General features: G+C 43.6%; 1 protein-coding gene across 5 annotated transcripts in view; it reads left to right on the forward strand.

The window, feature by feature from the left end:
- Window positions 1-23,601, forward strand: part of LOC139947836 (uncharacterized) — a 178,409-nt gene that overhangs the window by 78,089 nt on the left and 76,719 nt on the right. For all 5 annotated transcript variants that reach the window (XM_071945629.1, XM_071945631.1, XM_071945628.1 and 2 more), the window contains exons 11-12: window positions 5,697-6,049; window positions 16,091-16,251. In XM_071945629.1, the coding sequence (XP_071801730.1) occupies window positions 5,697-6,049; window positions 16,091-16,251 (514 nt within the window). The remainder of the gene's footprint in view (window positions 1-5,696; window positions 6,050-16,090; window positions 16,252-23,601) is intronic.

Below are 23,601 nucleotides of genomic sequence, written 5' to 3' on the forward strand. Positions count from 1 at the left end.
TAAAAATATAGCACACTGCTATAATTACACACTTATTTTATTGTGTTGAGCACGTTTGGTACATTTCAAATACATGCGGATAATAGTCAAGCAGCGGTATTTTTGTTCCTTCCTCAACAAATACATAGTCACTGATAGCCGCGGATTTACTCGACCAAAGGCTTGAAAGAGTCTGATCTCTTCCTCAACAATAATCACCGCTGCTAATAGCAGAGGAGATATCCGACTAAAAAGGCTCGTATGAAAGTGGTACCATTCTTAAAGTCACCTGGAAATAGATTTTTTTTTTTTTTTTATTCAAACATTAGAGTATATGTTAATGAACAATAAAATAATTTTTTGAGTAATTGTTTGGAACGATTTATATGTTTAAGAAATAGATAAATTTGTTTGGGGGTGACTCCGCCTACCCCTTTTGTGATGTCAATCGAGGCAGACTTTGCCTCGATCGAACATTGAACACATGTTTAAGGAGTGCCCCCTGAAAAGACAAGCATAATATCCCATAGGGATAGCTAAGAGCTTGTTTCAACATACCATTCCACGATAAAAAAAACAAGAAGAAAAGAAAGGAGATAATGGTTATTGGACTATGCCTCACTCACTAGAAAGTGATGAGAGACACAACAACTAGCATCACACTGCAATCATAATTGCCGTAAAACAGGACGTTACTTAAGGTATTTATTTACTCTACATTTGAATGACTGCATGCCCTGGGTAGTAATGTCTGAGATAATGCTGCTGTTGTATTGCTGCTTGAGGCAGCAAAACAACTAAAAATGGGGTCAGTTTGCAAAGTGGTCCGGTCCGACGTCTTTTCCAGCGCTGTGCAGCAAACACTTTGAGCCGCCGTGCTTCAAATATCACGCCTCGATTGACGTCACGAACAGCGTCCTATCGGGTTGGGCCTACTTTTAAATTTTTTAATAAAATGGAAACTAAATTTGTTGAACCTTAGTTAACTGTTTATTCATATTCTACTCATCAAACCACACATTTTAGTGATAAAAGCTTTATCTTGACAAAATACCACTTCCAGGTGACTTTAAAGAACTCATAATAAGAGCCACTTATTGCCGCGGAGTTTATCTGACTGAAAAGGAAGAAGTTCTGATAAACAGCAGATAAAAAGACGTGCCAGTTGGTATGCAGGGCTGGAACAATCTAAGGACAAAGTTAATTTCTGTAAAATTTTATTGAAAATAAGTTCCCTGATAAAACATCAATTTGATACTGTATTCATATACAAACAAATAAAAACAGTAATTTTATTGGTCCTTCATTTTCTCTCACTTATTTCAGTTTTAGAAAACCTTTTACCCTGTTATTTTGAGGGTTTGTACGTCAAGTTTGGTAAATTTTATATGGAGAAACTCCTAAAAATGTACCCGATTCATCTGCACATGAGGGCTCTTTTGTTAAAAAATCTCAGTAACCCAATGACCAAATGCTTACAAAACGGATTTGGCAAATGTACATCTTGAGTCCTGACCAAAACACTGCTCTAAGTTCTAACAAATTTTGTGAATGGACTTACCAATGTCATTTTGGTTCAGAACTTTGACCAATGGAATATTTTTTACAGCTTCAAAACAGCCGTTGATGCTTCACAAAGTTCCGTAACTCTACAAACACACTATTCTGAAACGGTAATTTCATGTACTCATTTGAAGGTTTAACTGGCAAAACTTATATGAAAAGAATCAGTAATGTATACACTTCTTTCTTGTGAACAATTTGTTCTAAAAGATAGTGTCACATAGTTTACAAATAGCAAGATATGTTTTGCATCAATGTTGAAAATGTTGCAGTTTGTGTGTATACGTGTACGTTCTGTGTGTGGTGATGGCATGGACTGTATCACCAATGGTACAGGGTTAAATGGAACAAATAAAGTTATTAGCAACAGGGGTTGCTGTTTGATGCATGTATACATCGCTGAGAATTTGGGTAGGCCTACATGAGTGACTTATTTACAAAAAACACATCTGTAACAGTTGCATTTTTTTCTTTTTCTCATGTAAGCCTTAATATATATTTTTATTTAACATGCGAAATTAAAACACCTCTGTACAAAATGGTATCTACACCATCTGTACCAGTTATTGAGGTACCTCTGCGAAACATCAAATGAGAAGAAATGTCCCTTTAAGGACAGGGAAGGTAGCCTAATTACTACATAACATTTGTGTCTATACATTGGGATATTTATAGGATATATAGTGACATCAAACTGAAACACTTAAAAATGTTGCTTGATTTTCGCACTCCAAGCATGTCAAACTATTCTGACAAAAATGTTCCTTTAATCAATGCATTCACGCAATTAACTTATTGTTTGGATCCAGTTAGTCCTAAACAAGGTCAAGTAATGTTAAATGATCTTTCTTCAGTAACATTGATTTACAAACACAGATATGTTTTGCATTATTTATACTTTTAATTGTTTTTGTTTAATTTGTCGATAAGACACCTTTAATCTCAAAATTCGGCTTGGTATCCCCGATTTTCGGATTCAGCACCCCAAAATTAGGTTAGTTTGATGTAAATAATTGCATTAAATAATAAGTTTACGCTTGGCACCTCATACGACACGTCGTGCAGACAACACGCAGCTTTAGATTTTGCATCCACGATATCGACTGGTACGTGACTACGTCATGCTGAGGCTTTACGCACGCTTCAAGTCATCACCAATGTTGTCTGCACGAGTCGAGGAGCCCAAAACTATGGTGTTGACGCTTGGAAAAACCACAAGGCGCACGCGGCACCCAGATTGCACTCACTGCCCTGAATGTCACTCAAGAAAAACGACCAGAGAGAGTGGCGACGCAGCGATGTGCCTTGACTTAAGGCTATACGTTATAACATGAATCTAAAGGTTCTTAATAAAATATTCTCGGCTCATGAATACCATTGTCCTGGAAGCGGACAGGCTGCACCGACAAGACCATTGCACCATGCACATTGGATGTGCCAGCAGACCTTCCTGCTCACGTGATAATCGCGCGCATAATGTGTAAACATTTATTATAGTCAATATACAATCAAATCAGCGACTTTGAAAATCAACATCTATTCCAGAGGCATTCAACAGGCATTCAAGAGGCACAGAACTGGATAATATTTTTTTAAAGCATAATGTTGAGTCCCGGCTGAACAACTCAAAACGTTCACTACATTATCGGCCTTGTTCGATAAATGAGTGAATATGGTGCAAAAATTAGTGAGTGGTGTGACGAGTCAACTTTCGAGAATAGGGTCAAAACGTCACGTTTGCTTAAAATTAAAGATTGGTGAAGTCAATTTTCAGTTTTGTTGCATCATACACGCCCCGTCTTCCCCTATGATCTTTGCCATAAGTTCCCGGATCTTCCCTTGAATAAACACATTACCCGGTCCCATCTTCCCGTAATAAAAAAGCAAATTCCCAAACTTAGCGTTTTGCCCTGCAAAGGTCAAAAGCCATTGTTCACCACCTGTGTTCCTCAGCGGTTCTGCCGGTCTGTAAGTCCGCGGAGCCGCCATGCCAATCATGCTTATTGATATATTTAAAATCTGGACCTCACAATAGCCGACCGGTCTCTCCGCAGAGCTGCCGGAATATTCATGTTTAATAATAATAATAATAATAATAAGACTTGTAACGCGCACGTATCCACCCTGCTGGATGTTCAAGGCGTAGTAAAATCAACAACAAACAAAACAATACAAAGAAAAACAGACACAACAAATATTAGTCCTTGAAAACCTGTGACATAAGATAAGTTATGAGAAGAGATTTGCATGTAGTGGTACAAAGACAAGTTCTAAGATTAAGTGGTAGAGAGTTCAAGATGCGTGGCGCAGCTGAAAAAAAGAGACCTGTCTCCCCATGAGTGTTGAGACTTGGGTTCAATGAGAAGAAGCATGGAACTTGATCGAAGATTTCTTGATGGAGTGTAAACTTGGAGAAGTTCAGAAATATAGAGGGGAGCCTTGCCATTAAGTGCTTTGTAGACAATGAGCATCAGCTTGAAGATGATTTGTTGAGAGATAGGGAGCCAGTGTAGTTGTTTCAGAATGGGGGTGATGGAACAGGATTTCTTAGACATTGTCACAATGCGGGCAGCAGTATTTTGGAGGCGTTGAAGACGGGAAATCTGGTTGTTAGGAAGACTGTAGAGAAGAGCATCGCCATTGTAACAAATGCATGAATGACCTTTTCAGTGGCTTTTGAGATCTTCCTATTGATGCAGTCATTAACATATGAATGCGTTGATTCTGATAATTCAAGTGCGCTGGAGCATTTGTGCATACAGATGCGAGTACACACAAATCACAGCGACAAGTCCCAAAAACATCATGGAATTTCACTCTTTTTGGTAAGCCAATCACTCAAGAAAAAGTTACCTGTGTGAGCAGGAAGTCTTTATGTGGCAGCAGTTGAAATATTTTACCAATCAGAAACACCAACACACATAAGAACTTCGAGAAAATCAGAGCGTGATCATCATAACGGCTGCAGCTTAGTCAGCGCCAGATTAAGATGTTTTTTTTTTCAGAATCAACAATATTCAATATAAGGTGCGTTACATTAGCTTCCCTGGGTCGACCCCGCAGTGATCACTCGGGTGAGCCCCTGACAAGAGCTAATAGAACGATCACTCACCCTCTCGTGGTGACGTCATGCATCTTGGGCCAGCCCCAAGTATGGAATGACGTCAAAGCTATGCAAACGTACCGGGGCAGATCGGGGTCGATCTAGGAAAGCTAATCAAACGCACCATAGATTTACACATGGTGCTAACGCTGACCTTAAAGAAATGTAGTGATTGTCTAATTACAATATCTAGGTGTTTTGGGGTTGTGGAAAATAATAATAATAATAACATGCATTTATATAGCGCTTACATGTAATACCAGATTTTGAATGGCAGGTAAAAAATAAAAGTGGAACAAAATGAATCATTCAAAAACTAACATAATAAACAATTATAAAAAGTTTGCATAAATAAACCTTTCACAGACTATGCAACGATTCAAATTATAATAGCATAATTTATTAAACTAAATTAGTAGACTTTTATCTTTTGATTATGATTTTTCAAAAACAATAATGTCAGGATGTGATTGCTAATTTTTATACCGTTTCCGACATGTCCTTCCATGTGTGCTGGGGTGGGTTTGTATCCACATTCAAACCGGGCACCTATAATAAAAGGGACAATAGGTCCACGGTTGCTATTACAAAGAAAAGCATTGTGGTCCACCATGGTTGCTATCACAAAGAGTTAAACAAAGGAGGGTCCAGCTCTAAAATTGATGTGAAGATTGGTCTTGGGATCCCCCAGAAGCTTGGTTTTTGACCCCCTACATGTAGCTCAAATGTCAAGGTTGTTATGGCTCAAACAATAGAAATTTTTCAGATGAATAAGGTAAATGCCAGTAGGGCATTTGTGTTCGTCAACACACTATTTTTTGTTTGAATGGCACAGTTGATATATAATATTTGCACCCAAAACCTTGTTCCATTCATCGTGGATTTGAATTGTGATGTCATTCGTTTGCTTAAAGTAAGAGTTAAAAGGTTATTGTGTCCCAAAACTACTGTTTTTAAGCAGCTGTGTGAAATTGGGCCCTGAATTTGTTTCAGGTGGACATACATGACTATTAGTGTTTAATGTGTATATATATTTTTGTTTTACCCTCAGGAACACCCTCACCTGTTTTGTTAGAGAATGAGGAAGATTATGTGGAAAGTAGTGGTTATGGTCGACCATTGACAGCTACATGTAATGCAACAATTTCGAATGTGTCATCCTACCAATACGGTAATCCTTGCGATGCTGTGGATAATATGCTTCTTCAAGCTTCTAATCATCGTGGTAACACTGAAAGATTTGCACCCCACAGAATGAAGTCTTCAATCTTCAAAACACATGAGCCTGATTTTGGGCAAAGGTCTTGTGATGACAATACTTTATGCTTAGATGAGACAGATGGACGATTGCCATTTAGTCGAGACAGTATCCAGCCTACTGTGGGGTCAGCATGGGATATCGGGGTAATTATAAGCAGCTTTACAACTCATTTTTTTCTAAATATCATTAAAAACGTAACTTAATCAACCACAAGGGAAACTCACTGTAAATATTAGTTTATTTAGGTTGAATGAGCGCGTGTGTGCGCGCGAATCTACGTGTGCGCGCAAATCTACGTGTGGCAGCTTGCATTGCGAGGCGTGCGCAATGATTCGGGGGCAGCGTGCACGACTGCGCGTGAGGATTCATGGCAGCAAGCTTGATAACTGGAAAAGGGTGATTCCTGTGATGAGTCCTTTGCCCTAGCCATAGGCTTTCACTAGATTGCTTTTTACCACACCACAATAGCGCCCTCAAGAGCCCATACATTCCCTATGCCTGTCCCCATGTGTTGGATAACTCGACCTCCTTTTCTCTAGTGTTCGACCTGAACTGACGTGTTTGGATTTCCGTCTTCAAACGTATTTTATAAGCTTTTAGATTCTCTGTTTTTTTGTAAAGTTTTATAAGGACAAGCGTATACAAAGTTTGTATCGTCTTTATTATTTATTTATCTTTACCGTTTTCGTTTTCTTCGCTCGTAAGATAAACTTCGAGTGGCACGACTTCGGCCTCACTCTCCCTCTGCAGATTCCACAGGGAGAGATATTCCTGTTTCCTTTACCAGGGACATGCTTTCCGTGCCTCTGGCTCCTGGTAACATTTCCGATGTTAATGCTAGGGCTGCGCCTCTCGGGCCTCCAGTCCCTATGCATAATGATAATGCCCTTGCTGGGGACACGCTTTCCGGGCCTCTGGCCCCCAGCACTTCAGGCTTGCTTGTTAAGGCTGACCCTCCGGGGCCTCCAGTCTCTAACCCAAGCATTAAAAAGCCCAGGAAGGATAAACATACACCACGTAAGCGTCCCGGGGCTATGCCTTCCGGGCCTCTAGCTTCCGGTACCTTGGACCCTGCCACTCAAACTGCTCCCTCCGGGGCTCGGGTTTCTGAAGCGAGACCTAAAAACATGGCCTCTTCCACACCCAAGACTGACTGTGGCTCTTCAGAGCGCAAGTCGTCTTGCCCAGCTCGTCAATCTGACCGGGGCAGACGAGATAGAAAGAAGAAACGGCGTTATTTTATTTAAAGCTCCCTGTCCTCGGATGGGTTCGCTTCTTCGTCTAGCTTTTCGGCTGGTGAGCGACGCCATCGCCACTGTAGTACTTCTACCCGCTCAATGCTGAGACAACTCACAGCTACTGTGTCAGCATTAGTGCAACGACCGGCTGCTGATGCTTCAGCAGACGTTGTTCTGCCTGCTTCAGCAGTTGTTCTGGATCCTGGTCAGATGTCGGAGGAAATTGTTTCCCTTTTTCCCTCTGATGAGTTTTCTGATAATTCTGATTCTCGTCCACGACGGTTGGCCCCTGCTCCTTTGGCTTCCCTCCCCCATGGGACAGAGCCTAACCCAGATATGGCTAAAGAAGTTTCAGCCCCCTTACCCCCTGGGGATGGAGAGTCTTTTCACCCAGATCAACCTGTTTGCTATTCTTCAGGCAATGAATCGGGGGACTCTGTCATGCTTTCCACAGCCGACATTAGACTCCTCCCCTGGGTTATTCAGGATATGGTTCGTGTCCTAAATATCCCAGGGGAGGAGGATCCTACACCTGATCAAGGAGCCCGCCAGTCGTTCAAAAAACGCACCGGCCCGGCTGAGTCTAGGGCCCAGTCCTTCCCAGTCCTCCCTGTAGACCGCCTCTGTGCTGACCGTATTGAGGTTATCACAGGGGTTAAGAAATGGCGCCCTGTGGCTAAACGTGATGTCCGTCATTTTCGGGTTCCGAGGAATGACTTTGACAAGTTTCTTGCGGTTCCCACCTTACCTGACGCAGCACGTGACAAAATAGCGGCCGACTCCGGGGGCGCTCCTCCCTCAGGTCCCCGTTCTCAAGTAAGGAACGCAATACACTGGAAGACACCCTCGTCAAGGTAGAAAAGGCCTCCAGAGCTGGTCTCCGTGTTACTTGCTTCCTACAACTGCTCTCTGAGTACTTGGTGTGCTCCTGTGAGTCAGACTCACCAGTGTCAGCTAATGCAGTTGAGCTGGCTTTCCGCTGCCTGGACAACAGCTTACGCATCTGCATGGACCAGTTTACCCAGGTATCCGCTCTGGCTACTTCTACCCGGCGGGGAAACGTCCTTGATGCAATTTTTCTCCCCACCGAGGGGGCTCGGTCTCGACTCGAAGCCCTCCCTCGATTTGGTACGGACCTCTTTGCGGGTAAATTCCAACAGACCCTTGAAGAAGAGGCCAAACGCATCAAAGCAACAGACAAAATTAATCAACGCAAGTCTTCCCAGAATGTGTCGGGTCGTGGTGGGAAACAGGGCTCTGGCTCCCGCTTCCCTCGCAAGCCCTTACAACCATATAGAGCTGCAGGTCGTACTCCATCGGCTAGCCCAGCTAACCCTTACTCTTCCCCACAGCCATTGTTGGCTCCCAGTGCCCCGCACGGCAGCCACAATCGGGGTTCCCGGATTTCATACACCCCTTGCTCCAAAGCTAATTATGGGAGCGATCGGGGTAGGCCATGGCGTCGGTGACGCTTTTCTTTTAGCGGCCCCCTATTACGGGTCCGTAGGGGGCCGCCTCCAGTCTCTCGCAAGCACTTGGGCCCTTTTGTGCACCGACAGATGGGTGCTCGATACTGTCACTCATGGATACAAACTAGAATTCACGAGCACCTCTCCGTCGTCGTACCTCCCACGGCCTACGCCGATCCTATCCGATCATTTTCAACGCTTGGCTCTCGAATCGGAGATTCTTACATACTGTGTCACCAAGGAGGACTCGAACCGTGGGTTTGTTTCTTCCGTCTTCATCACTCCGAAAAACAGCGGAGAATGGCGCCTAATCCTAACCTAAGGCCGCTAAACAAGTTCATTCGACCACGTCGGTTCAGGATGGAGTCCCTCCGCACAGTCCTAAATTGCCTCACAGTTCCGTCTTGGGGTGCAACACTGGACCTGAAGGATGCGTACCTTCACGAACTTGTGTCAGAACATCACCGCCATTTCCTCCGCTTCCAATATCGGGGAACAACATTCGAGTTTCGGTCGCTCCCCTTCGGCCTGTCCATGGCTCCGAGGGTGTTCACGCGACTGGCAAAAACTGTTGCAGCATTCCTTCGCCTCCACATCATTCAATTTGTTGTCTACCTCGACGATTGGCTCGTAGGCAATTTCGAAGCCTAAGCACACTGGGTGATGGATCTCACCCTTTCTTTAACAAGAGATTTGGGATTCATCATCAACGAAAAGAAGTCCCATTTGACACCTTCATTGAACCCAACTTTTCTCGGGGCTGTACTGAACCTTCAACGGGGCATAGCCACACCCTCATAGCCCAACCCCAGTCGAAGATCTACCACCCGGGGTCGGAGAACCTCCACTTAACGTGTTGGATGTTGTCCAACATTCCTTCTGATCATCAGGCCTTTCATCAGACACTGCATCCATGGCTGCCAGAGGCCGCCGAAAGTTCACTAGAAAGACCTACGACAGCCGGCTTCAACATTACCATAAATAGTGCCAGCACAACTCTTTTGATCCCTGCTCAGCACCTTTAAAAGTCATTGGTGATTTTCTGATGAAACTCTTCAATCAGGGTCTCACAGTGGCCACTATTCGGGGCTATCGTTCTGCCGTTGGAGCAGTTCACACTGGGTTCCCAGATGGATCTTCCATCTCAAACAATAACGCATTAACCCAAATGCTCCGGGGCATGTTCATCGAGCCCCCCTCGAACAAAAAGCTTCTCCCTGCTTGGGACTTAGGACAAGTCCTTCACACTTTGTCTAGGGCCCCGTTGGAACTGCTATCGAATGCCTCACTTATAGATTTGTCTGTGAAAACAGCATTCCTGATAGCTACGGCAACCAGTAGAAGACGGAGCGAGATCCATGCCTTATCAATTGACACAGGTCACATTCGCTGGGAACCAGGCGGTGTCCCCCTCGTCCCAAACATAACATTCTTAGCAAAGAACCAGTCTCCTACATACATGTACACCCCCCCCCCCCCCTGACATTTTCGTTCCAGATATCAAATCGTTCTCGTCAGTTACTGAGGACAAATTATGGTGCCTTGTTCGGGCTCTGAAGTGGTACATTGCCTGCACTAAGACGCTCAGAGGCCCTGTAACCCAACTTTTCATAACTACTACCAGCCCATATAGGGCAGTTTCGCCTGAAACCATCTCCCGCTGGATAGTTAGAGCGATACGTTCATCCTTGGCTTCCTGGCCTTCACCCATGACCGATATTCATCCAATTAGTGCTCATGAGACCAGGTCCATGTCCACTTCATGGGCTTTTCTTAAAGGTGTTCCTCTCCAGGATATCTTACAGGCAGCAGCCTGGAAAACACCTTCCACATTCATGTCATGTTACCTCCGAGATGTCCAATTATCCAGAGGAAAAGTCGGCGGTATTGCTCTGAGTGTACCTCAGCCCCCTGCGGCAGCCCTCCAGGAGTGACGAGACGTTCCTCCTCTGGCCTCAAATCCTTGGTGAGTAGTCCAACTTCCTTTTCTTGTTTTCATGGTTTGGGAGAACATGAAGGGACTATAAATAGCTATCGGTTTTCCGAGTGGTTGTTTTTACTACTTCATGCCTCACCCTTAGGCCCACTGCCTTCTCTTCTGTGCCAGTCTATGCAATTGTAGGTTTAACAGGTAAGGGAGTCCCTGAAGTGGTCTCCCCCAAATCAAAGGTGATTTGGGAGTCCGTGAAGGGACGATACTTACCTGTTAAACCTCCCTCCCTCCTTCCCGGCTCAGGTTCGGCCTATGCTGTGTCTTTTTTACTCACACCTCGAGAAAAAGAGGTCGAGTTACATGTATCCAACACTTGGGGACAGGCATAGGGAATGTATGGGCTCTTGAGGGCGCTATTGTGGTGTGGAAAAAAAGAATCTAGTGAAAGTCTATGGCTAGGGCAAATATGCAATTGTAGGTTTAACAGGTAAGTATCATCCCTTCGCAAATTACCTTTGATTTGGGGAATTCATTGCCTCCTCACAAAAAATTGCTACTCACACATTACCCAGAGAACAAGAACTCATAGGGTTCGTGTCCAGTTTCTTTCTGACACCGAAGAAGGGCACCGTTGTCTGGCGACCGACTCTGAATCTAAAACAGCTCAGCAGATTCATCGGACCAAAACGCTTCAGGATGGACACAATGTGGGCGGTCCTAGACTCACTGCTGATTCCATCATGGGCTGCGTCACTGGACCTACAGGACGCATAGACCTTCATGTACTGTTCCACCGTACTGTTCCTTAGATTCCTTTTCAAGGACAACACTTTCGAGTTTACTGTTTCCCCTTCGGTGTCTTCACGATAATTGTGAAAGTGATCGGGGCACATCTTCACAGACAAAGATTACCACATTCATGTATCTAGTCGATTGGCTCGTTGTGGGCCAGTCCGAGGCGGAGGCTCGATCAGCCATGTCCATGACACTAGATTTAACGAGCTCCCTCGGGTTTATCGACAAAGAGGAAAAATCTAGGCCGAAGCCAACTCGGCTTCCAATTTTTTTCGGCCTCCAGAGGGTGATTGCCGACCATCTCACGACTGGGTGGGTTTTTCTACAGAGAACATCAGCCACAGCCCTTGCTTGGCTACGTCTCCTTGGGCTCATGACCAATATGGTGGACCTTGTGGGATTCTGCAGGCTTTGCATGCGCCGACTTCAGCTGCACTTGCTAGCTTTTTATCCACCAAAGCAACACTAGTTGGGTCACATGATCCAATACCTTGCCATATTCATCCCCGTCTTCGGTGGTGGCATCAAGAGGCATATGTGGCATCGGGTTAGTCCTTTCGACAACGCCGGCCATCCGTGATCATCATGACAGATGCTTCATTGACGGGTTGGGGGGCAACGCTGCACGCATGACAGGTGTGCAGCATATGGGAAAAGAACTTATGATCCCTTCACATCAACTTGGTGTGGGCAGTGGTAAATGCCCTTGAGCGGTTCAAACCACTGATATCGGGGCACCACGTGCACATCAGATGCGACAACACAACTGTGGTCGCCTACATCAATCACCAGAGGGCACTTGATCCCCATCTCTGTGTCTACTGGTATGGAACCTCCTCCATTGGACAATCGATTCCAATATTCAGCTTTCGGCGGTTCATATCGGAAAGCTTTCGGAAAGATTGTCCCGACAGAATGGTCACTGCTTCCAGAAATTGCCCAACTGCTCTTCAGGCGGATGGATAGACCGGCCACATGTGGACCTATTTGCAACGGCAGCAAACGCTCAGTTGCCCGTGTAGTGCACTCGGAGCTACATGTACGACCCCTTGGCCCTTCATACGGATGCCCTGTCAATGGCAAGGGACGGGATACTGGAGTACCCCTTTCCCCCAATCTCCCTCCTGTCAAGAGTGCTTGCAAAGATACAGCGCGAAAACCGCAAGATTCTGCTCATTGCGCCCAATTCCCGTCCTTTTAACCAGCTGATATCTTTGTGCCCGAACTGAAGTTTCTGTCCTTGGTTCCGGAAGACAGACTATGGTGTCCTGTACAGGGGCTGAAATGGTATCTCAACCGCACCAAGGACCTACAGGGGGAGTGCAAGGAGCTGTTCATTGCCTCTGTTCCCTCTCACCGGGCAGCATCCAAGGATACGATTGCCCGCTGTATTGTGCAGGCGATCAAATCTGGCTCAGCAACAGATTGACCTACGCCTTCGGTAAACCTGGCCCATGGTCATGCTCCAACCACAACAGCCGGGACAATTTTTTGCTTTCACCTGCCAAATCTCGCAAAGTTCCGTGGTCATGTCTCGGTACTTAGGGACCATGAATAAATTAAGAATGCGGCCGCCCGCAGGCAGACTCGTTCCAGAATGAGTCTGTCCCAAAATTTTCACGTGGCCGTCCCAAGATGGATTAAGCGTTCAGTGATTTTTAAGGTCCTTCATTATCGAACTCTATTGTTGGTGCCTTTTGTTGTTCAGATTACATGGACAAGGCAGTCATAAGTAAGCCACGAGGGGGTGAAGAATTAGTGTTTGCGGTCTAGCTCAGGTATACACCAGACAATGGGTTGGAGATAATAATTATGTCCATGTACAGCCATGTGTTTGCCAAAACCAATATGCTACTGCCATATACATTAACAAGTTGAACTGGTGACAATTCTTAAATTTGAAATCATTGCCAACTTATTTTGGTTCTACATGTAATTGTTAAATTAGGACCCGGGTTAACAGAGATTATTACACTTACAAGATTCGTTCATAAAGGTACCGCGAAATCATGCTGACCGGCTCGCAATCACACAAAACACACGCAAAATTACACAGTAAACAAACGCACTAGCCAGCGACACTCACAGACAGTGTTTTCAATATACAGGCCTACTAGTCTTGTTACTTTGCGTGGAACAAACTATAATGCAAGAAACTGAACGCTAGAGGGCTTTCCTTAACAATGCGTTAGTGGGAGAGTGACGCCCTCTGTTGGTAAAATATTGCGCAACAGCTTACAAAATTAGTTACAACCGCCTTGAGATAAAAGACTCAACATGTCAGCACATGCTCGGAAAGCTGCAATAGTAAGCAGCGTTGGTGCCCAAGCTAAATTCATACAATACAACATTGTTTGCCGTCGCTGGTACGGTGGGCATGTCAACAACGTGGTGAATTTTCAGCAGTTCCTTAGAAATATTTAGCATGTTTAAGAAAACTACATAACGTGTTGGCTTCATTGTTCAAACATGAAACATTTTTGATACCCTGGATGAACAAAAAAAGAGTATAATTTTACTGTTTAATGTAATATGTTTTTCCTATGTTTATTCTGTTGTATTTTGGGGGATTATTTTGCAGGGTGGTCGCGCAAAGACGCAGTATTTTCTATTTTTTAATCTGCGGTTGTGTTTTGAATTCAAATTTTTATAAATATAAATTAAAGAACCATGTAGGGAACACAATGAACGTTTACATGAATTTAATATTAATTTTTCAATTGAAATGAAAGAAGACTTATTGCGTGAAAAGGGCTAGGATTAATCTTTTTGTAAACTTGGAAAAAAAAACACTCAAAATATTATGACAATTATTAAATTTACATGGATTCTCTTTTAGTTTTTTGTTTGTTTATTGAAATGACAGTAGACGTACATGTATAGATTATTGCAGTGGAAACAACTTGGGTTGATCTACCCGTGAGTAAGCCGATTATAACTACACACTGGTTTTCGGCCAACACCATTGTTCCTTTGTTATACACATGTACAGTGGGTCTTCCTCGAGACTGGGTGGTTGGAGGACCGGGTGGTTGGTGGTTCCACTCAGTAGGTTTTCTTTTGTTCAAGTTGTCACGCGAAGGAACGCGTCGCGACGCGGTCGTTCCCGCGACATAATTTATCCATGGTGCCTTACTGTTGGATCTTTTTGTCTCCTTTGAAGCTGTTCTTATTTTACATTGCATTACTATGTCAACCATGACACATCTTCTTTGCCCTATCTAAGACTACACCATCCATAAGCCTTTGTTCTATAACATGATCAGTCTGAATGTTAAAGTCCGAGAGGATCTTGACTTGGTCAGTCTCTACGACTTTCTCTGGAACATGACTGTTTCATGGTCAAAGATTTTGCAAGCACTTGGAAACTATTTTTTTTTGCATAGATCCCAGTGACAATACATGTATGAAATACAGTCTCCTCTACCTTTTTAAACATTCTACACTTGACTTCATTACATTTGTCTTGAGCTGCAGTTATCAAGCCCTTGGTTTTCTACTTCAGTTCTCCATGCCTTAATCAATTCCATTACTTGGTCCTGTTCAAGTAAACCGAAAACTCTCCTCACCCAAAGCCCTTAACTGTGCTTCCTGACAGAGCTACATGTACACCATTGGATTTACCTCTTTCACCTCTTTATTGTCATTCAATGTTCAAGCACCTTTCTCCAGAAAAAATTGCATGCCGATGTCTTTGCTGAAAATCCTGATGGTCTGCACCAAAGAAATGATCTCTGCCTCATTCTTTGCAAGCAACTTCGAATTTTGAATTGTAAAAAAAGGCAGTTGGGTGATCTTACACCCGTCCTTCATTACACAACCTGCACAAACCTTTCTCAGAAAGGAGTACTGTTTTTTTAATTTTATTATTATTATTACAAAATGGACCTTATGCACTGACTTCATCCAGCTGCCATGTTAAAGGTACATGTAAAAGGATGACGAAACGCACAGATTTATTTGCGCGGTGCAAAACGTTTTTTTATAATTGATATCATGTGCATATAGATGGTCTATAGAACCCAGAAAAAGGGAGATTTCTAAAATGAGCTCCATACATAAAAGTACCCTATTTGTGTTAGGGAAACAAAGCATAGCACACTAAGAGCATACATGTGCATACTATGTCTATCTGCATAAATGTCACCCCTTCATTTTTATCATATCCCTAAAAAATGTTTGGGGTGTATAAACAGGATTATGTGTTTGTAAAAGTTGTCATCTCCCAGTGGATAAATATACATCTTCCTACATTAATCGGTTTATTATGTCCCCATCATAGGTTTGTTAAAGGAACACGTTGCCTTGGATCTGGCGAGTTGGTTTATAAAAAGCTCTTGTAACCGTTTGATATCAAATGTATATGGTTAGAAAGATGTTGTAAAAGTAGAATACAATGATCTACACAAATATTTCTTGAAATTGCGTGGTTTTCCTTTTACCTCGTCGACTAACACGGTCGGCCATTTATGGGAGGCAAATTTTTGACTCCCCTAAATGGCCGTCCGTGCAATTTCGAAGCAAATTTGTGTGGATCATTATATTTTACTTTTGAATTATCTATCTAACCATATACATTTCATAACAAAAGGTTTTTTAAAACACTTTTCAATGACCAACTCGTCCGATCCAAGGCAATGTGTTCCTTTAAAACTTGGAAACAACATGGCAAAATTGAATTTGAGGTTTGTTTATGCCAAACTTGATAGAATTAATTTGTTTTATTATTATTTCTTGATTTGCTTATAGGATATATCTCTGGGAGAATTGTGTGAACGAAAGCAAGAAATTTTGTATAAACTCAGTGGCTTTAGCAGTGGTAAAAGCAAGAATCCATGGGAGAGAAATGAGTCGCTGCCAAAAACAGTCGCATCACTTTGGACCATACCTAATGACTCAATCACCAAACAGTAAGTATGCATTGTAATGCACCTAACACCTTAAATTATTTATGGTTTAGAAACAGTTAAAATGTTTTCCCATCAAGTTTAAGCCTGTATTCTATTACAGAAAATAGCTCACCTCCAATACCTACAAATGCATTTACAATGCGCAAGCACAAGTGACTTCGCTGAACAAAAACAAAGCACCCCTCCTTGCACTGCAGGTCCCGTGTGTACACACAAATAATGCCCTTCTTTTTACAGCGCCCATAGTGTCAAGTCGTTTTTTTTCCCAAGCTCTCTGAAAACAACGTAGCGTTACACACTATATAGGCAAGCGGTCCAGTTTCCGGACAACTCTGTTACGATGTCAGAATCGACGAAAGGAGAGAAGAAACCTATCAGAAAATTGAGATGTAGATCCTGCGGTGGTCTCCCCTCGACCTTAGAGTTCGACATCCTCGCAACATGTCAGAGATGTCGCGTCTGTTCGCAAGAAAAACCGTGCGGGTCTGCTCCGGCTGGTCTACTGCGAATTGGAGATATTTTACGGCCTGGCAGGATAGTCTGGAACGCAAGTCACCTACATGTACCAAACGGGAAAGTTTCCAGGTTTTGTCGAAGATTCTCCAAGACACAACATCTTCTTCTAACCATACGATGTTTTCACCAACTCCCCCGCTGGATGTCAATTTGTCACTATGAATTGTGGTGCTTCGGAAGATTTGTCATCCTCCAGTCATGTTTTTGATCGCCTGTTCCCCGCCTCTGCCGGACAGTCCCATCTACACCAGGTTCCGGCAAAAGAGTTCCGGGCATTTCCTTCACCCTGCACCGCCAACTTCCAGGCCTCAAAATGGTCTTTCTTCCCTGGCGATCCTCGCAGATTTCAGTCAACACCTAATAATACCTTTTCGGCGCCCATTGGTAGTTTTGCCGGCTACTTCCCGCAGGAACAGCCACTGGATTCTGAAGGTTTTTCTCACTTGGACGTTCGCCCACCACCACGTAGCGCGGATTTTTCTCTGCGTCACTTCCTTGGCGGCATCGGGGATTGCTCCGAGTTTCGCCGCTCCCGTTCTAGAGGGTCCCGTTCTCGGTCCCGCTCACCGATTATACCTCACTATGGTTCACCGGCGGCGGTCTTTGTTCACCAAGACGTCATTTTTCTGGTCACTACTCCCCAAGGAGCTCCGTTGGGCCAGATTTTGATTTGATGGAGCCTGGAACTACTTCCATGTTCCACAGAGGGAAAGTTGTCATCTCTGAAGTGAGTAATATTTTACAGTTTCCTTCTCCTTCTCCCAAAGAGACTCCCCGCTTGTCTCTTTGCAAGGGTTCTGCCCAACTCACTCCTCCACCAAAGTTTACTATTCCTGTAGACAGCTTCTGCTCTAAGAATATTGAAGAGGCTTTCTCAATCTTTCAAAAGAAAAAGCATGTGAGAATTCCTTGTGAATCAAGTCTCTTCAATAGGAATACTGAAGATACTGAAAAAAAATTCACGTGCCAACAATTTCATCTAAAGTTGAAGATAAGCTTCGGTCTGATAAGCCTACCCGAAAAAATATCTTCCCAGATTAACGCACTAGAGACCTCAACAGTTCTCTCGAGAAGCTAGACCGTCATTTGAGCTATGGAGCCAAGGTTTCCAACATGTCTATATTATTGTCGGATACTCTCGCTCGGGCTTCAAAGGACCCTGCGACAGTGGATCCAGAGCTCCTGCCAGTCATGCTTAGTTTTCTTGATGACTGCTTCGGTTCAGGTTTACAGTCAATTACTACCAGTTTGGCTATGTCTACTTCCCTGCGTAGGTCGCTCATCCTCGATCAGCTCTACTGGCCCTCACAGTGCTCGAGTAGAGAACAGATAGAAAAATTACTTTTGCTCGGGAGTGATCTCTTCGCAAATAAATTTGATGATACTACATGTATGCTTCAAGAGGCCAAGCTTCTAAAGATTGACGGGTAGATCAACCTGCGTCGACCCTCAAATAAATCTTCTTCTTCACTGCCCCATGCACCAACGACAAGGGCAGGAAAAGTATGAAGGGCCTTTTCATCGCCCCTACCAGTCCAATTTTCGTTGACCAAGGGCTAACTGTTCTCGCTCAGCAGCCAAACCAAGTTATCGTTCCCAATCCTCTGCGGCTAAGGCAACACCCTCTAGCACAACCCACTCCTTCAAGACGCAGTGGTCTCAAGGACCCAGGAGACAATGACTCCACATAACTGCTTACCTCACGTCTCACTGGCTCCGGGACCAGTGGGTGGTCGGTTGCGAGACGTTGTGACTTCAATCGCAACAGATTCTTATAAATAAAAAAATAAAAAAATGTATATGCAAACCCTGGTTTGACCGGTCCGTTCATACCGAACTTCTTGCTAAGGAGCAAGCATTTAGATCCGGCAATGCTCCAGCCATCAAAAAAGCCAAATACGCCGTTCAAAAGGCAATCCGGAATGCAAAACTAAGGTTTCGCAATAAACTCGAAGATGACATCTCTGCGACTAATTCAAGGGAACTGTGGAAAGGTTTCCATAAAATTACAGGCTACAAACCAAAGCCAAAACAAGCACCCCAGGACGATACAACACTTCCGGATCAACTGAATGACTTTTTTACACGCTTTGATCGTCCAAAAGACCGTTTACCGGATATGAGTGAAACACTACCTCCCCCATTTGAAATAACACTCACAGACACTTGTCGTGTCCTACGTCAGCTAAAACTCAACAAGGCACCTGGACCAGACGGCATCACCCCACGACTTCTCACATCTTGTAATGACTTTTTATGCAATATTTTATGTAAATTATTCAATTGGTCTTTGAAAACTTGCCATGTTCCAAATGTTTTTAAAAAATCGACCATCATTCCTGTGCCAAAACGTTCACCAGTTACTTGCCTTAATGACTACCGCCCTGTAGCTCTAACTTCAATTGTTATGAAATGCCTTGAAACTTTAATTAGCAACTTCATCCAATCTCAGCTGCCGCCTAAATTAGACCCTTTCCAGTTTGCGTACAAGGCTAACAGGTCAGTTGACGATGCAGTATCATGGTCTTTATTCAGAGCATCTCAGTTCCTCGATAAGAACGTCCCTAACTATTGCAGGATTTTATTTGTGGATTATAGTTCGGCGTTTAACACCATATCTCCTTTTAAATTGTATGATAAACTTATAACTTTGAATTTTAACCATTCTTTGTGTCGTTGGATTTTAGATTTTTTATTGGATCGCTCACAGAAGGTTAGAATTGGTCAATGTTTCTCTAAGTCACTTGTCCTAAGTACAGGAGCGCCACAAGGATGTATTTTATCTCCAATGCTGTACTCATTGTTTACGCATGATTGTGAAGTAAACTCTGTTAATAATTTTATGGTAAAATATGCTGACGACACTACATTAGGTGGACTAATTTTTAAGGACGATTCCATGTATCGTGATGAAGTTAATCATTTAGTTCAATGGTGTCACGACAATAACTTAGAATTAAATGTTCAAAAGACTAAGGAAATTATTGTAGACTTCAGAAGAAATCCAGACAAAGTTGAGCCGCTAAATATTAATGGATCCGAAGTGGAAATTGTCGACTCTTTTAAATTTCTAGGAGTGCACATATCAAACGATCTTAAGTGGGTGACTCATGTTGATTCCATTGTTAGGAAGGCCCAGCAACGGTTGTTCTTTCTTAGAAGATTGAGGAGTTTTCGTGTCAGCCAAGATTTGCTGGTAAAGTTTTATCGGGCAGTTGTTGAGAGTATTTTGACACTCTCGATCACTGTCTGGAATGGCAACACCACGGCAGATGACCGAAAACGCCTCAATCGTGTAGTCGGTACTGCTAGCTTTATCATTGGTCGTGAGCTTCCTGCTTTGGATAAACTTTATACTGCTCGGGTTCTGAAGAAATCTAGATCTATTATTTCGGATGAATTTCACCCTGCGAACAGTTTGTTTGAATTAATGAGATCAGGTAAGCGATATAGAGCGATCAGAGTCGACTCCAACCGTACTCGCAATAGTTTTTATCCCAGTGCAATAAGGTTACTTAATGATTAATACTTTTTAATTTGTTTTGGGGGTTTGCAATTTTGTTACTGTTATTGTCTCTCTGCAAATTGTGCGCATACTGTTTATTTGTTCGTTATTGTATGCCTATGTGGTTTTAGGGTTTTCTGTATTTTTTGTAATTTTTGATTGTTAATATTTTAAGACTCGCAAGCCGAAGTGAATTTCACTGTATATGTATTTATATGTGTGACAATAAACAATTGAATTGAATTGAATTGAAGTTTCTCTTCCTGAATACTAGATCGGGCTTCATCTCCTTCCTTCTGGCTCCCAAGATTTTTCAACCAGTGGCGACCGATCATCAACCTTCGGCCCCTCAGTGCCTTATTCAAACCAAGCATTTCCTGATGGAAACGCTATGAGCTGTCCTTAAGAGTCATACATGTCACCGGAGATACCTCCAGTCCATTACCCACACAAGACCTACCAGTCCTGATGCCTCCAAAGGTCTTTACCAGAGTCACTTTTCTAGGTACCCGGACGACTGGCTGATCCTTTATTTGGACACTTGTCAAAGCTCTTCAACGAACCTACATGTAAGGCTCATTATCAACATAGGGAGGTCTTCTCTAGTTCCATCTCAAAGCCCAACATTTCTAGGGGCATCCCTCAACACCCCTCCCACCCCCAACCCCCCAACCCCCAACCCCCACTGTGGAATGTGGCCTCACCAGAGCGGAATTGGTTCAAATATTCAAATATTCCTTACTCCGTCAATTCTCCCAGCCAGGGTCTGACTTTGTCTTTTTTGGATTTATAGCCAGTCTTCAAGACCCAGTACAGTGGTGCAGAATGCTCATGCGCCATCTTCAGCTTCATCTGATTTTTCTTTTACACTTTAACCAAACCAGTTCCGGTCAACTCTCTCATCCAATCCCATCTCAAATGGTACATTCTTTATTAGAATCTTCCCTGTGGTTTCAACATCACCGCCACCCACTCCATCAGTGACTCTAAATACAGATGCCTCACTGTCGTGTTGTGGGGCCAACCTGGACGAATTTTTCAGTGGTGGGAACTTGGTCACCTACAGAAAAGCTACTTCACATCTACTCTAGGGGCTCTTCATCATATATCGTATAGTCCTTATAAAGACAGACAACTCCACAGGAAGTTCCTACAAGTTTTCAATAATATGGACACGCCTCACATAGACCGGTTTGCATCCCATCTCAATCACAAGCTTCCAACGCTTTGTAAACGACACGCTCATCCCTGAGCTCGATTGGACAGTCCTCCTGGGGTCCATCTTTTTCTCATTTTCCCTGCTACCTTGAGTACTACAACGGATCAAACAACAGAGCTGCAAGGGACCTTGCAACATTGCATCAAATGGTGCAGCTAGAAGGTATTCAGCCCCCTTCTGCATCTATAAAATCTCATCCTTTTTCAAAAAGCTTACTGTTCGGCGCTTCGAGCAATGACTGTTGGATTAGCGCCTTTTAAATTTAACGATTGATTGATTGATTGATATAACAGGGGATGGGGATTTTTCTTCTTCACCTGTTTCGCTCAGACCTTCAAATTACAACCATTCCTGACCACAGATCTGTCATTGGTGTCTTACTCGGAAGGCTTGGCTATAACTCAAACCTTTATAAACAGCACTTCCATTTCACACCTTTTGGAGGGCATGTTCGATGACAGACCACGCACCAAAAGGCTAACTCCTTCGTGGGACCTCTGCAGCGTACTTCTCAGTGGTCAAAGTCTCCTTCTGAACCAGCTGGATCCTGTTCCTTCATTTGCTGACAGTCAAACCAATCTTTCTGCTAGCTGCCTCCATGGCCCGTCCTAGAAGTAGATAGATAGATAGATAGATAGTTTATTTCTTTTTACATTCGTGGCCAACGGCCAAATTACAGTAAAAATTACAATACATACAAAAAAGTTTGCATACAAAAAAAATGTACATATAAAAATAAACAGCAAGTTTATATAAAAAATATATCGCCATTGGAGGCTATATTAAAATTTACAAAGATACGTGAACAAACCACCATCAAAACACACACAAATGAAAGTACTACCTATTAAGTAAATTAACAAAATAAGGAACGGGACTATTTTTAAAATGTGAAGTTCTTGTTCTTAACCGGGAGAAATTATTGTCACTCCGTAGACTGCGAGAGTGACTCTCACTCTCAAATTTCACGCTCTGTTCTTAAAAAACCAGGCCACTTGCGCTGGGAACCAGGGGGCGTTCAACTAATTCCACACTTTGGCTTCTTGGCTAAGAACCAGTCGTCAAATTTTTCAAACCCAGATATCTTTGTCCAAGATTTACACGCTTTTCAAGCATCTAGGATGACAAGCTACCCTGTCCACATTCTAAAGTTTTATATTGATCGGACGAAAGGGCTGTGGGGTGACGCAATGCAGCTGTTCATCACAACAGTTCTGCCATACCATGCAGCCTCTGCAACTACTTCTGCTATGTGGATTGTTGAAGCTATGAGCGTAACATAAACTACAACAGCCTACTGCTACTCAGTCACTTGGGTCTATGCCTGGTCCTCCAAGTAGAGCATATGAAAACCATCAAGCGTCAGCTCTGCCAGGCGAACCACTAACAGCGCAAAGCGTCTCAGGTTCCACAAAGGCCGCCACAGGTGCGACATGCATCTCCTAGGCCATACCCATTCTACCAGCTCAGGAAGATTCGTTTACGGCTTTGAATTTCCGCCCAGGTTCAATCTCAGCCACCACATGTGAATAACATCTCCCGGCTATGGGTAGACCTTCTCAAGCCAAACTGGGGTCAATACCTGGTCGTCCAAGTAGAGCATATGAAAACCAGCCAGCATCAGCTCTGCCAGGCGAACCGTTAACGGCGCGAAAAGCGTCTCAGGTTCATCATAGGCCACCACAGATGCAAAAGGCATCTCCTTGGCCATACCCATTCAACACATTTCCTGAAGGCCACCACAGATGCGAATCGCATCTCAGCTGGCTATGGGTAGACCCTCTCTGCAAGCCCAACTTGGGTCAGCGCCCAGTTCTCCAAGTAGAGCATATGAAAACCGGCCAGGATCAACTCTGCCAGGCGAACCGCTGACAGTGCGAAATAGCGTCTCAGGTTCATCGAAGGCTGCCACAGATGCGAACGGCATGAATATCCACCCAGGTTCAATCTCATCCACCACAGATGCGAATGGCATCTCCGCTGGCTATGGGTACATGTAGATCCTCTCTGCAAGCCTCGAGTAAGCTTGGGCGATATCACGATATTATCGAATATCGCGATATTAATTTGCACACGATTTCGATATCGGATGGATTTGGTTTTAATCGAT

The sequence above is a fragment of the Asterias amurensis genome, chromosome 15, assembly GCF_032118995.1.
Source record: "Asterias amurensis chromosome 15, ASM3211899v1".
Lineage (NCBI taxonomy): Eukaryota > Metazoa > Echinodermata > Asteroidea > Forcipulatida > Asteriidae > Asterias > Asterias amurensis.